At 39.6% G+C, this 12,468-nt stretch overlaps 1 protein-coding gene across 1 annotated transcript in view; it reads right to left on the minus strand.

Moving 5' to 3' along the window:
- Nucleotides 1-931: 931 nt before the first annotated feature.
- The window catches only part of ANKEF1 (ankyrin repeat and EF-hand domain containing 1), a 12,392-nt gene continuing 855 nt past the window's right edge, over nucleotides 932-12,468 (minus strand). The window contains exons 2-9 of the mRNA XM_009319623.1: nucleotides 12,254-12,453; nucleotides 10,607-10,756; nucleotides 9,755-9,878; nucleotides 8,023-8,845; nucleotides 4,930-5,156; nucleotides 3,454-3,635; nucleotides 2,105-2,248; nucleotides 932-1,057 (exon numbers count right to left, since the gene is read on the minus strand). Of these exons, the coding sequence (XP_009317898.1) occupies nucleotides 932-1,057; nucleotides 2,105-2,248; nucleotides 3,454-3,635; nucleotides 4,930-5,156; nucleotides 8,023-8,845; nucleotides 9,755-9,878; nucleotides 10,607-10,756; nucleotides 12,254-12,453 (1,976 nt within the window). The remainder of the gene's footprint in view (nucleotides 1,058-2,104; nucleotides 2,249-3,453; nucleotides 3,636-4,929; nucleotides 5,157-8,022; nucleotides 8,846-9,754; nucleotides 9,879-10,606; nucleotides 10,757-12,253; nucleotides 12,454-12,468) is intronic.

Consider the following 12,468-nt stretch of genomic DNA (forward strand, 5'->3'; position numbering starts at 1 on the left):
GAACTCAAGAGGTGGAGTGTCTCGGCAGAACACAGGCTGGTTTGGCCTGGTCCTGTCACACAAATCTTGACATTACGCACTTCCTATAATGAACTTTCAGTACCTTTTCTTCACACTAAATTACCACAGCCTGGTCAGTTCACTTCTAAGACACCAATTCCTTCCCACCCAAAACCCTCATTTTAATGGCAGGGACAGTATCTGTTGGCTTTGCTGTTGTGGGGGCAAGCAGCACTGATTTGGATTAGCTGTGGATGTAGCTCTTAATACAAGAACCCACATTCACAAAATCTCTGAATGTTTTTCAAGTTTGCCGAAAATATCTAAAGGTCCTGATAACAGCTTTGCAACACTGCAGTTGGGGAGTACATCCTCAGTGAGGAGAAAAGTTTGTGCACTCTTGTAAGTGTATGAGAGAACATGACAGCAGTAAGCTAGACAGTAGCAGTGCTGGTCGTAAATTCGGTACTTTATGTTGCCTCTGCAGACAACCAAGACAAACTGATGTCTTAAATTTCTGAATGCTATCTTCCTATCTTTATATTTAATACCCTTTCAGTAGAAAGGGTAACACTTCTATCTTCCAGGAAGAAGTTTTATGTTGGGGTGAAAAGTAGCCTCATAAAGCCGTATCTTTACAAAGAAAAAGGACATGTGTGTGTCACAACAGCGGCCATTCCATGAACTACACTGAGCCAGCTCCAAGACTTAGGATCACAGAAGGATAAACCTTTTTCCAGACTAAGCCCTTAACAGAAGATTGTGAGTAAGCAACGTAATCTACAGAGGAAAAACTTACTACAATTTTTTTTAATCGTAACTGAGATACATTTACTGAGCACTGCATGATTCCTTCCTTACAGAAGAGTAGCCTTTTAGATTTTTGTCCCCTCAAAACACGTGCTGAAGTAGCTTCTTCCAGCTGGTGTGCTTATTCCATAACTTTTCTATTAAAGGGGGTCGTGAAGCTTTCTGAGTGGCCATCAAGAGTAAAGCGTTCACGGAGCAATTCTTGCTTTCTTACTAGCTCTTCTGTTGCGGCTTCAGGGGCCCAAATCTAGAAAATAAAGGTATTTGTAGTTAATTTGGACATGACTTCTGCAACTGAAGCATTAAGAAGATACTGTTAGCCAAATAGAGCCATGTTCTAGCACTCCTTTCCGCCCTGAGACATAGAAGAAAACTAGTGCGGCCTCTCAGCAGAAGATACCACAACCATTTGTGTATGTATAAGCAGAGCATTCTTCCAATCTATAATATGCCATGGGCTCAGATTAGGGATAATGTCGGAAAGAAGATCCAAAGCTAATTGTTTAGAATGACTGACTCAGGCCCAAGATCCTCAGAGTGGAAAATAGTAATTAGCTGTAGAGTCCCTGGCTCTAAATGATCAGCAAACCAATGTAGCCTTATTCCCCTGACACCACTGCAGAAACTAGCACAAATTGGGGTTAGGGAAATGGTAAACAAACTTCAAACAAAACCTCTCAGTCAGCAATGGTATTCTTTTCCTTTTCAAGGAGGGGAAAAAAAAAATTAAAAAAATTACTTCTCTCTGATCTTCTTTTTCTCAGTTATTTGCAAATGAGTATTAACAAGTCCCTAATACAAAAATTTTATTTCCAGTATTCTAACTCTAGGAAGTAAATATTTAGTGTACTGTGATCCATTTAGTTCAGTAACTGTCACAAGTAATCACGTGATAACTAATTGAGAAGGCAAGCTAGAAGTCGGTGCCAGTCCCATGCACAAGGACTCCTATCCTTTAAGTGCAAGAATGTAAAAATCCATACCATGAACATAGTCACATTTGTATTTTACTGCGGGTCTACTTTGATCCTATTTTAAAACCTGATAAGAGCTTGATTTCCGTGATGACTTGTTTTATATAAATATATGTGTACGTATGTAATACATATACACATATATATGAACCCTTTAGTTTACTGTTGTTTTGTAGCAATCTCTCTAGCCTGTGTCACATCATCTGTAAGCTAGTTGAATTGTGAAGTCATTTCATCAGATTGTTCTGGTTTTTGACCTACAGCAAGGTCTACCTTTAAATTAACGTGAATCCGTGCTCATGTTTTGCTACTGTACATACTTTTCTGGGTTTGAATGTGATGTCGTCTCTCTTAGTAGCACCACTGGTTATCAAAGAGTTCAGATAAATAACACTGTCCTTAAGAGAATGTGTTGTCTTTTCAAGAATGGGTTTTTCTACAGCTGGTAGAGATATCTGTGAAGGCTGAAAGAGAAGAAGTTATCAGTTATACACATACATTGCGTTTGGAAACAAGGCGCACATCCTGCATCTTCTGATGCTTCTTTGCTCTCTATTTACTCTGTGTGTATTTTTCTTAATCTGTTCAGAATCTGTTTTTCTTAAAGCTGATAATTTTTTTAATAACCAAAATTTTTGAGAGAAACCCTTTACAAGGTAGGTGATGACTCTTCTTCTTGGACACTAAAACATTAACCGTTCTTTAAGGCTCACAAGACAATCACCTAGTACCACCGGTGATCTCATCCTGTGCCGGGTGATGAATAAATAAGCACCTAAGGTTGTCGTTCTCCTGCCTATGAAAGTCCTACACTATCCCTGACAAATTCAAAACATTTTTGAAAGGGGGAAACCAACATTTGGCTCCTGGGACATATTTACTACACCGTTCGGGGCAGCACTGCTAAAGGACACTTCCAGCAACACAGATACAATTGCATTTTCTCTCCAAATAGCATCCTGGGTCTGACTAACAGGTACCACTGGTAAACCGGGAAGATCTCATCCACAATAAGACAACCAGGATGTGGTCATGGAGGCTGATGTCAACTTGGGAGCTAGGGCAATGGTGAAGTACTCATGGCTCCCAGGGGGGTGCAGGAAAGGCATTCAGAAGTACAACAGCCAAACATCAGTGTGGGATTTGAGAAACAGGAGTTGGGTCAACAGGATAAGAGGAAGGATGTGAGACAAGCTGGGAAATGAGAAGCCAGCAAGCCTGATACCGCCTCAGTGAGTTAGATTAGCAGAATAAAAAGACCTTTCTACTAATTTGAAGGGCCTTGGTCTTATCCTGTGAAGAAACACATGCTCCCTTTAAGAAATTATGGTTACCAGTTGTTCAGTATTTACCACAACAGAGTGGATGATCATAAACTTCGGGATGAGGGGGAAAAGAAGAGGAAATATTTTTCTGTGTCCTGTCAGTGATACAGGACGTAATTCTTAAGTGGGACTGAGGAAGACGTGAAGTTCATATAATTAAGAAGTCAAAATTTCAACCAATGATCAAGTACTAGTACTGGCAAGAACAAGCACTGGCTTCTGAAAATACTCACTTTAATGAAACTGCCTGATTTACAGCTTTAGAGAGACATGGATGTCAAATAAATGAAAGAAGCACTCTACTAACTATTAGCAAATCAATCCTTTGTTACAATCTCTCATACCTCCTTTTTCACAGCTTGTACCTCTACAGGCATCAGTGTAGAAGGTGACTTTGGCTTCACAACTTTTTCCTTCTCTGCTTCTTTTTTTTCTGGTACTTTTGGCAAATTTTCCAGTTTATTTTGGAGCAGATCAATTATTCTAGAATCTGCAAATACTTTAGCAATATCGAGAGCATTCTTTCCTGTATTTAAAAAACAAATGTCTGTATAAGCCATGAAAATGAACCTTGGCACTTGTTACTGCAACTGGATAATGACACTACAGTCAACTGAATTTAATTAGGCCTCTATTTTATTAGCCATTCAGTGTGCCAGAGCAGCGTGCCTGACATTGGTGTGAGGACTGGCAGTCATCAGCACTGCCTGGAGAAATAAGGCCTTGCAGAAACAAGCCTTGAAACCAAATATTGCAGGAATTCTTGGAGTGGTTGCTTTGCTCTTAATGTCCTGACATTTGCAGCTTAATATACTGGACTTGCAGGTTGTAATTTTGATCTTCAAGAGCTGAGAGCATTTAGCACTAGGAGACAGCTAGCATAGTACAAGGTTAGGAATGTAGACCAAGTTATCGTAGGTATCTACATCTTCCAGTAGGTGCTCTGTGGCTGGCAAGGAGTCAAGGGAAAGCCTCATGGTTTAAATGGGGCTGAACACCTTCAGTGCTTAATAAAGGAAAAACTCTCCTTGATCTTGTGAGATGAGACCCTGTGGTTATAAGTCGTTGTGAGATTAAACTGCCGTGTGAATTAGAACTTCACATGGTAACAGAAATGGAGAATACACATCCCTTCTACAAGCAGGGATTCACCTATAAGGCATTTTGGGAAGGAAAGTCTCATGATGTAGCAATGTTGCTTCCTATGTTAGAGCAAGAACTTAAAATGTGATAAATGCTAACTGTTTAAATTACTCCGAGAATAGAGGAAATAATACTGAATGAGGGATCTACTGTGAGGAGGCAACACTTCAGTATCAGTTCAGATTTGTTTTTCTGTTAATTTTTTTTTTTCCTCAGGGAGTAATATTTACATGTTAAGCAGAAAGAAATTTTTTTAACCAGTGCTGCCTGTGCATAAAAACTAAGTCATTTAAATGGGTGGCAGAGTATACACTGGCCACAACTAAAATATAATCTTCCATCAAATAATATTAATAACTAGATAAATTTTTTTCATTAAAGCCACTTATAACTCCGTATATATCTCGTGAGGAGCAACAGTCTCCTTAATCATGTTACTTTATTTTCTAGATGCATAAAACCCAGGAAAGCTGACTACTTACAGCAGTGATTCCACACTGTAGAAAACTAATTAAACCTAACTCTTACCTTCATCCCGATCCTGATAGCAATCATAAATTCGGAACACTTCTCAAAGTGTTCCAAGAACTTAAGGTTTGTTTTCTGTTTGTTTGTTTTCTAATAAAACATGTATACACGTAAGGAAGCAGGTCTTTTTTGGAGACATTGATATTTACCATTGCTGTTTGTAGTTTGGATGTCAGCACCCGCATCGATTAAAAAATAGACTATATCCAACCTGCAGATCTCAATGGCTCTCATTAGAGGGGTTGCATTGCCTATTGCAGGTGCATCCACTGCTGCTCCAGCCTTCACTATCAGTTCAGCAATATCTAGGTGTCCGTTATAGCAAGCGTGATGGAGAGGAGTCCACATGAAATTGTCTGTTGCATTTACATCAGCTCTACAAAAGAATAAGAGAAGTTGTGGCAAGTGAAGCTAGCTACTAGATACAGCAACATCCACAGCTCCAAGTACAATGTTAACTGCCCACTGCAACGGCATATTCAATGTAAATAAATATTTTCATATTGCTACTGCTACTCTGAAACCATTTTAGTATCTGATATATAGCTTGTCGTGGAACATTAATTCTAAGAGCGTGCCTGGGTGGTGATCATATCCCGCTCTAAGCCAACACGGTGTCCTCTACATGGAGGTTTTCACAGGTACAGGGAAAAACGGGCATTCAAACAGCTTAGTCCTCTAAAATGCTGCTGGTGTTTGTGCTCCAGCTTCATTGAGAATGGCAAAAATCACATTAAAGAATTCAAAAAAGAATGCTTCTGGGCCAAGAACAGGTGCTCTAAAACATGTGGCAAAATTGCCTATTGCCCAATTTACAAATGACTTAAAGAAGGTCTATCTCAGAAAATCTGAGGATTTAAAACTTTTTCAGCCACTGTGTTGCTCGACTAGATCTGTTTCTGCTCCCAGGTTAAAATTGGCATGTTCTGGAGGACGCAAGGGCTAGTTTGGGGGAGACATTTACCTTTGGACGAAGCTGAGAGGAAAAGAATTATCAGCCCTTTAGCAACTGGCTGCCTCGGGAGCTTTTGGGCTGGGCTCATGCAAAAGCAAGGCTTGGGGAACAAGAGCCACTAGAGCCCCTTCATGGTGTTAAAAGGGAAGAAATATGGTTTCCCCTGTATCTTTGAAGGAAGCACAGTCCGTGACCATGCCCAGATCTGCGATCTCCCACGTGTGCCATGCGTGGGTTCAGAAGGGGTCAAAACCTCATGAGGGGATTCCCCTGCACTCAAGCAGAGTAAATTACTTTCCATTGTATTTAGGACAGCCTGGAGGTCCTGAACTGAATTAGGGTCACTGTCCCATTTACTCTAGGGACAAAGAGCTGATGTCTTCCCAAAAGACATGGAGGGAGAAGGAAGAAAAATCTTAAGGAAGGAAGCTGCTTCCAGGGATAGCTTTTTTGGTCAGATGGTTAATATTTAACTCTAGATCAAAAGAACAGATTCATCTGTTCATCTTTTCTTGTTTAAATTTTTAATCTTTTTCAAAATTCTATCTTTGGTGAGATCTTATTGCAGTAAATTCCCCAGACCTACCAGTTTTACATTTGTTATCTTTCAGTTGCTTAGCTGTTATGGTTTAGTCATATGCAGTTTTCATTTCCTTTATATTTCTTGTTAAAATAAGCTGTTCCAGTTATTCCACTTTCTCTCTCAGCCCAACCTCCGTACCAGTACTGATATTCTGTCTGCCCCTGAATCCCTTTTGCTAACTTCATTCTATCAGAAACAAACCAATCGAAGGGAACAGGGGCAACACAGCACTGACTTAAAAATTCTTCACCATTTTCTCCTGATCAAACATTGAATTTGCCTTTAGCACAAATTTAATTTACTTCTGAGTCTTTCTGGAACAAGATAGAAAGTGGATACCACTAATTTGTGTTTAAACCTCAGCATTTGCTATAGCTCTGAATAAATGTTTTGTTTTCTATTCGCTATGGATTTGTGATACCGTACTGAAAAGGTTATATTGTAAAAAGTATTTGAACTCCCATGCCAAACTGAAAGTATCTGAAAGTCCACGCTGTTGAAAGATGCAAAGCTAAACATTGTACTGATAACTTTCCTCTCCACTTTCTGTTTTCTGTCAATTTAAAAATCTCAAAATTGGTACTACTTTTTTAAACTAAGTGATAACATTTCTAGGTCTAACTGTTAAATATGATGAGATGTGACTCCAGTGCTGTCTAGTGAGGCTTGACGAAAGCAGTGGAGATCAATTTGCTAGATTAATTTGCTAACTCTTGCATCCTTATCTTTGGAAGACCTGAATATACACATTTACACAACTTCCCATATGCTTCAGGAATGTCAGTGTAATTACCAGGGTGTGTAAAGATCCATGTGCTGTTAAGTCTTTGCAGGAATTGACTACAGCCACTTATCCTTAGAAATGAATGTTAAAATGAATTCTAGCTATAGGTAGAGAACGAAGCTAATGTGAATATCTTTGAAAAATGTTCATTTAAGCATTTATGTGAATGGTTGTAGGACTACAGCAGTCTGACAATAAAATAGAGATTACACTATTACACAAGTATGACTGAATCTTTCTTAAATTGCTTTCATTTTTAAGCTGTCATTGAGATTTTTTCACAAGTGTGTCTGTAGGCTACAAAATTGCTGAAGCACTTCTAAAGTGAGAAGCAGACTAAATAGCAGCACGTGCTTCTGTGTAAATCCTGCTGCCTCAGCCTGCTGAGGCTGCAGAGGAAAGTGATTATAGGGCTTGTCCCCTTAAAACATTTGCCTGCAAAGGCCCTGGCATGTGGAACAGGGAAGTCCAGGATTGCCTTGATGATTCAGCTAAGAGTACCTTGATGATTTCAGGCAAGTCACTTGAGCCAGATTTCCCCCAAATCATTCATCTGATTTTGAGAGTTCAGTTTTGAGGATGCACTATTTGAGATGTGGGTATGAACTAACTGCAGTTCCAATAGACTGGATTTGTAGGTACTCTGCATGTGACCAAAATGTCAACAGCCCTGACACAAAAAATTTCAGACCTGGGGAACTTACCTCTTGGGTGTTTCTATTTCTCTGTTACTAAAATGTGAAAAATAATAAACTAACCCCTCTAACTCAGGATCTTAGGGAACTAACTTTAATATTGAACATTATGTAAATAGAAAACAAACCATAGTCTGTTGAATCTAAATGTTTACTGGGAATTTATGCTTTTGAAAGCCTTTCCAAAATGGCAATTTAAAAAAAAAATCTCTGAAATTATCTTACCCCTTTTCCAGAAGATACTGCACAACATCTATGTTCCCACTTGCACATGCAGCCATCAAAGGTGTTTTGTAATATTTATCTTTTATGTCTACTTGCACACCCTCCTCAAATGCCTTCTGTAGAGACAGAATGTCTCCTGCTCTGACAAGGTAGTTAATATTCATGTACATTTTCCTTGGCTCATCTATATACCAGGCACGGTCATCGTGCACGGGATGGGTAGATGGGTGGTCTCGGTTAAAATGGTAGCTATCAGCAGTGTTCTGAATAGCTTCAATCATGTACACGGGGAGGCCATCTTCCCTACGCGGGCACGCGCTCTTCGGAATAACACAAATCGGCACGGGGATGGCAATGCCTTTTTTGCCTCTTCGTTTCTTCCCTTTCTTCCCCTTCTTCCCTTTGGGTCCAAAGGACGTTATAAGATAGTTTTTCTGCAGGTATTTAGAGCCTTTAAAAAATTCTTCAGTGTTGATTCCCTCACGGTGAGATCCTTCATGCATTTCAGCAATAGTTTGTATTTGCTCAACGTCCACAAAGGCACACTGCTTCTGAATAACTGATATAAAATCATCTTTAGCTACCGTCCCATCTCCTTGGTCAACAGCCTCAAACGCCTTGCGGAGGGCAGCTTGGTGCTCTAAGGACCAGTCGTATAGCCTCAGTGCCCAGCGGGGATTGTCATCCTTAGCCCCAGGCTTGGACTGTTTTATAAAGGTATTTTCAATTTTACGCAATTCTGCTGCTGCTGCTTTAAAACCGCCATCCTTGGCAACACCTCTTGGGGTCTTTGTTAACAAGTTTGTCCATGTAGGATCACAGCCTAAAAATGTGGACACAATTTCACTGATAATGCAGTGGAATTAGTAATTACTGATTATGTAATATAAGAGACTTGTAATACACATGCAACTAATTGCTACAGGTCTACAATTTTATACTGTCTTAACTATAAATAGTGATAGTAGGTGTAACCACATCATTGATCTCAGACTGGAAGGTTAGCCACGTGTCCGTATTTGTTTCCCAAAGGGAGATTCATTGGGCAACCCATGCTCTACTCATCCGTCCACTCATGAATACGTATAGAAAGGCAGAAGTTCAGTGAAAATTTTGCATTTTTACTTAAAGTGGTGAGCAACGTTAAGAAGAAACAAACTAAGACTAAAATGTCACTCGCTGTTCTATACCCCAACCTTGCAATTTGGCGTCGGACCACTAGTTAAACATTTGAATCACAAGAACAGAATGTAGGATTTTGCATGGTGCTCTTGAATCAAAGCTTGAGGTGATATAATTATTGGATTAAGTTAGAAAATGATCATAGCTTCTTTGGAGTATGTTTCAATGCCCACGGGCACCAAGTTTTCTCCATGACTACACTGAGATAATTTTTTTAAACGATCAGCAAACCAAAAATTAATTTTCTGTTGGAAGATTCAATACGTTACTTCTTAAAAACAACTAAAACCAGAACCACTCAATACAGTCCAGTTCTAAATTATACAAACCCATGACGTTTCTGCTGCATTCTTTAAGGAATGTTTTATCTCAGCCATATTACTAGAAATAAGTCATAATAGCCTATGATAGGCACTTCTTAATGAGAATTACACATGCCACATGATACTTCAGAAAGTCAAATCTTTCATAAATGCCCAAGTGAAATCTTTCCTTTAGCACAGAAAACGAATATACATTATAGTTGCAAAATAACTTATTTTTAACGTACCTCTTTGTCCTATAAACTTGCAGCAATTTGCAAATCCTCCTTCCGCAGCGTAATGAAGTGGCGTGTTACCATTCATAGCAATCAGGCCCAGGTCTCCATTATAAGCTGAAATAATCCTCAAAATCTAGAAAAACGAAGACAGTACCACCAAAAATCTTGTTTGTTTCTTAAGATGGGGAAGTGCGAGAATGATTTACAAATAAATGCAGTATCATATATTCTCGGATTATATAGTGAACTTCTCTCCCATGCCCAGCTGATCAATGTGCACATAACATTTGAGTTTTCTGTAATATTGTGCTTACTTAACTGAGGAAATAGAAACCTTGTTCAGTTGTAGACATCAAGGACAGTCTTCACTTCTGTCAGCCTAGTGCAGGCCACTGTCTTAAAGTAACGCTGATGTTGCATGCACAATCAAAACTGCATAATTTTATATACTTTGAAGATGATATGGGGGATAAGGGAGCAAGTGCCTACCTGCAGCTGTTTGCATCTGCCCTTCTTATAATGGTAATGTTTCATCCAAGTTACACAGCTGTGACATGCTACACGTTGAGAGAAACAAGCTCTCCAATGGAGCTGTTCACACCAGACAGCCACGCTAGCACACACACTCAGAGGTACCTTGGCAAAAAAGGCTCTGCAATTATGAGAGAGTTTCTACCGCTGTTGGATTTACTTAAAAAGAAGCTGCTTTTGATTGCTGATTATTATGCTTTGATCAGCTGAGATACTGGACTCAAAAAAAAAACCACAAAAAAACCAACACCCAACCCCCAAAAAACAAACAAAAAAACCCACCCCAGGTTTGGCTTTGCAGCAATGCTTTAACGCCATGAATGATGATACCTCAAAAAAGCCTCCTTTGGCTGCAAAATGTGCAGCACTGTGTCTTTCAAGGTCAAATAGGTTAACGTCGACTCCTCTCTCAAGTAGACCACGCACCAGCTCGAGAACGCCTTCTCTTGCAGCTTCCATTAAGGCTGTGCGACCTGTAGCCTATAAGGTGGAAAGAAAACAATTCAGAATTTGTTTCGTAAGCTAATTCAGGTTGGAACAATATGATCTAATTGTTGCAAGGTGGCATAAAACTGAAGGTCTCCTTTTAAGGTATTACCAGAAAAAGGAGATGAGTCTAATAGTTTCAAAGACGCTTGCAGGTAAACTTTAAGAATCTAGTCATAATGCTGCTAAAATATGTCTAGTCAAATCCCAGCAACCCAAGTACATTTGTAACTTGAGTCCCTTGAATAGTCCCCATGAAAATCAATACCTTAGTTAAGGAATTCTTTATTCTGTGTGCGTGCTGTCATGCATGTTTACAAAATTTAACACAAAATACCATCTCTATTATGAAAGAGCATAAGGAGCTATGGCTGGAGGAGTGCTACAGGGAAGGCAGAACAACTGGGGAATTTCACTACTGTTCTGTCTGAGAGGAAAAGTTCACATTCTAATACATTAGTGCTGTCTCTTTTTCTAGATAATAGTGTATGTTTGTGATTAGCAGTACCTATTTTCTTTATAACGGCTGACTTTGGTAGATCTGGTGACCTTCCCAAGAACAGAGCACATCTTGGATCAGGGATCGCCTGCTATTAACATGTTGGCCCACAGCAACACTTTAGAATATCTGACTGCACGCCGCTCTACAGAGGGGCAGAAAGCAGTGAGCCGTGGATATGTTCCACTGAACCATACGTTCTTCCCCGATATCTGTCTTTCTCTGGGCCTAGCAAACCACTCCCATTATGTGACCAGGTATGTGCCCATCATATTACAAAAAAAAAAAAGCAGGTTTCTCATATTGCAGGTACACTGAGTGCATGAAGCGGACACGTGCATGAGAGGATGGGATAAGGATGTCCAAACATTGGTTTTGCTATAGCTACAAGCTAGGAAGGATACTGCAAAACTAGGACCAAAGCAAAAGCCATGGGTAGCTTTAAGGGGAAGCTTGAGCTCCTTGACTTGACCAACAGCACAGAGCTTCAGTCCTTCAGGTCTTCGTTAAATTAAGGAAGTAAACAAATAAATTACTAAGATGTACAAAAGAGAGAAAAGAGTTTCTTACGTCTCATCCCTGCCTTGATTCCCCATCAGATTTTTCATGCTGGACTCATGTTTTAATGTACATTACTTCAACCCTGAAAACCTTAGGGCACATCCAGGCAAAGTACAAATCAGCATTGCTCCACTGAAGTACAGTGACCTGCAACTCCTAAGAGCTGGCCCAGTTACATTTTGTTTTTGTAAAATATTTGCACTCTAGTCTACAAAAATCTAAATAAAGATACGTGGTTCAAGCAGAAGACTTAAATCCCTGCTCCTGCAAAAAAGGGTGGTACAGAAGAAGGGAATAGGCATGGCCACAGAGTTAAGCACTTGTCACTGCTTTATTATTTTAATGTGAGGATTTAAGGTCATATACTCCACTCATCTGAAAACTATTCTATACGCCTGTATATATGTTCTTAGTTACAGAAATATTCATACTGGGTTTCTTGCATTGGGATTTGCTCCTCTTTCCAAGAAATTCAGACATATTTCTTTAATATCACGAGCTTGCTCACAGGCTTGTAGAAATACAGGCTTCCCATCAGTAGTACAGTTGTTAACATCTGCACCGTAATCCAAGGCAATCTGCATGCAGTGGTAGTGCCGTCTTGTAGGTAAAATGCAGTAAAACAAAACACCTGCAAAGCAAAACA

Source organism: Pygoscelis adeliae, unplaced genomic scaffold (assembly GCF_000699105.1).
Source record: "Pygoscelis adeliae isolate BGI_AS28 unplaced genomic scaffold, ASM69910v1 Scaffold122, whole genome shotgun sequence".
Lineage (NCBI taxonomy): Eukaryota > Metazoa > Chordata > Aves > Sphenisciformes > Spheniscidae > Pygoscelis > Pygoscelis adeliae.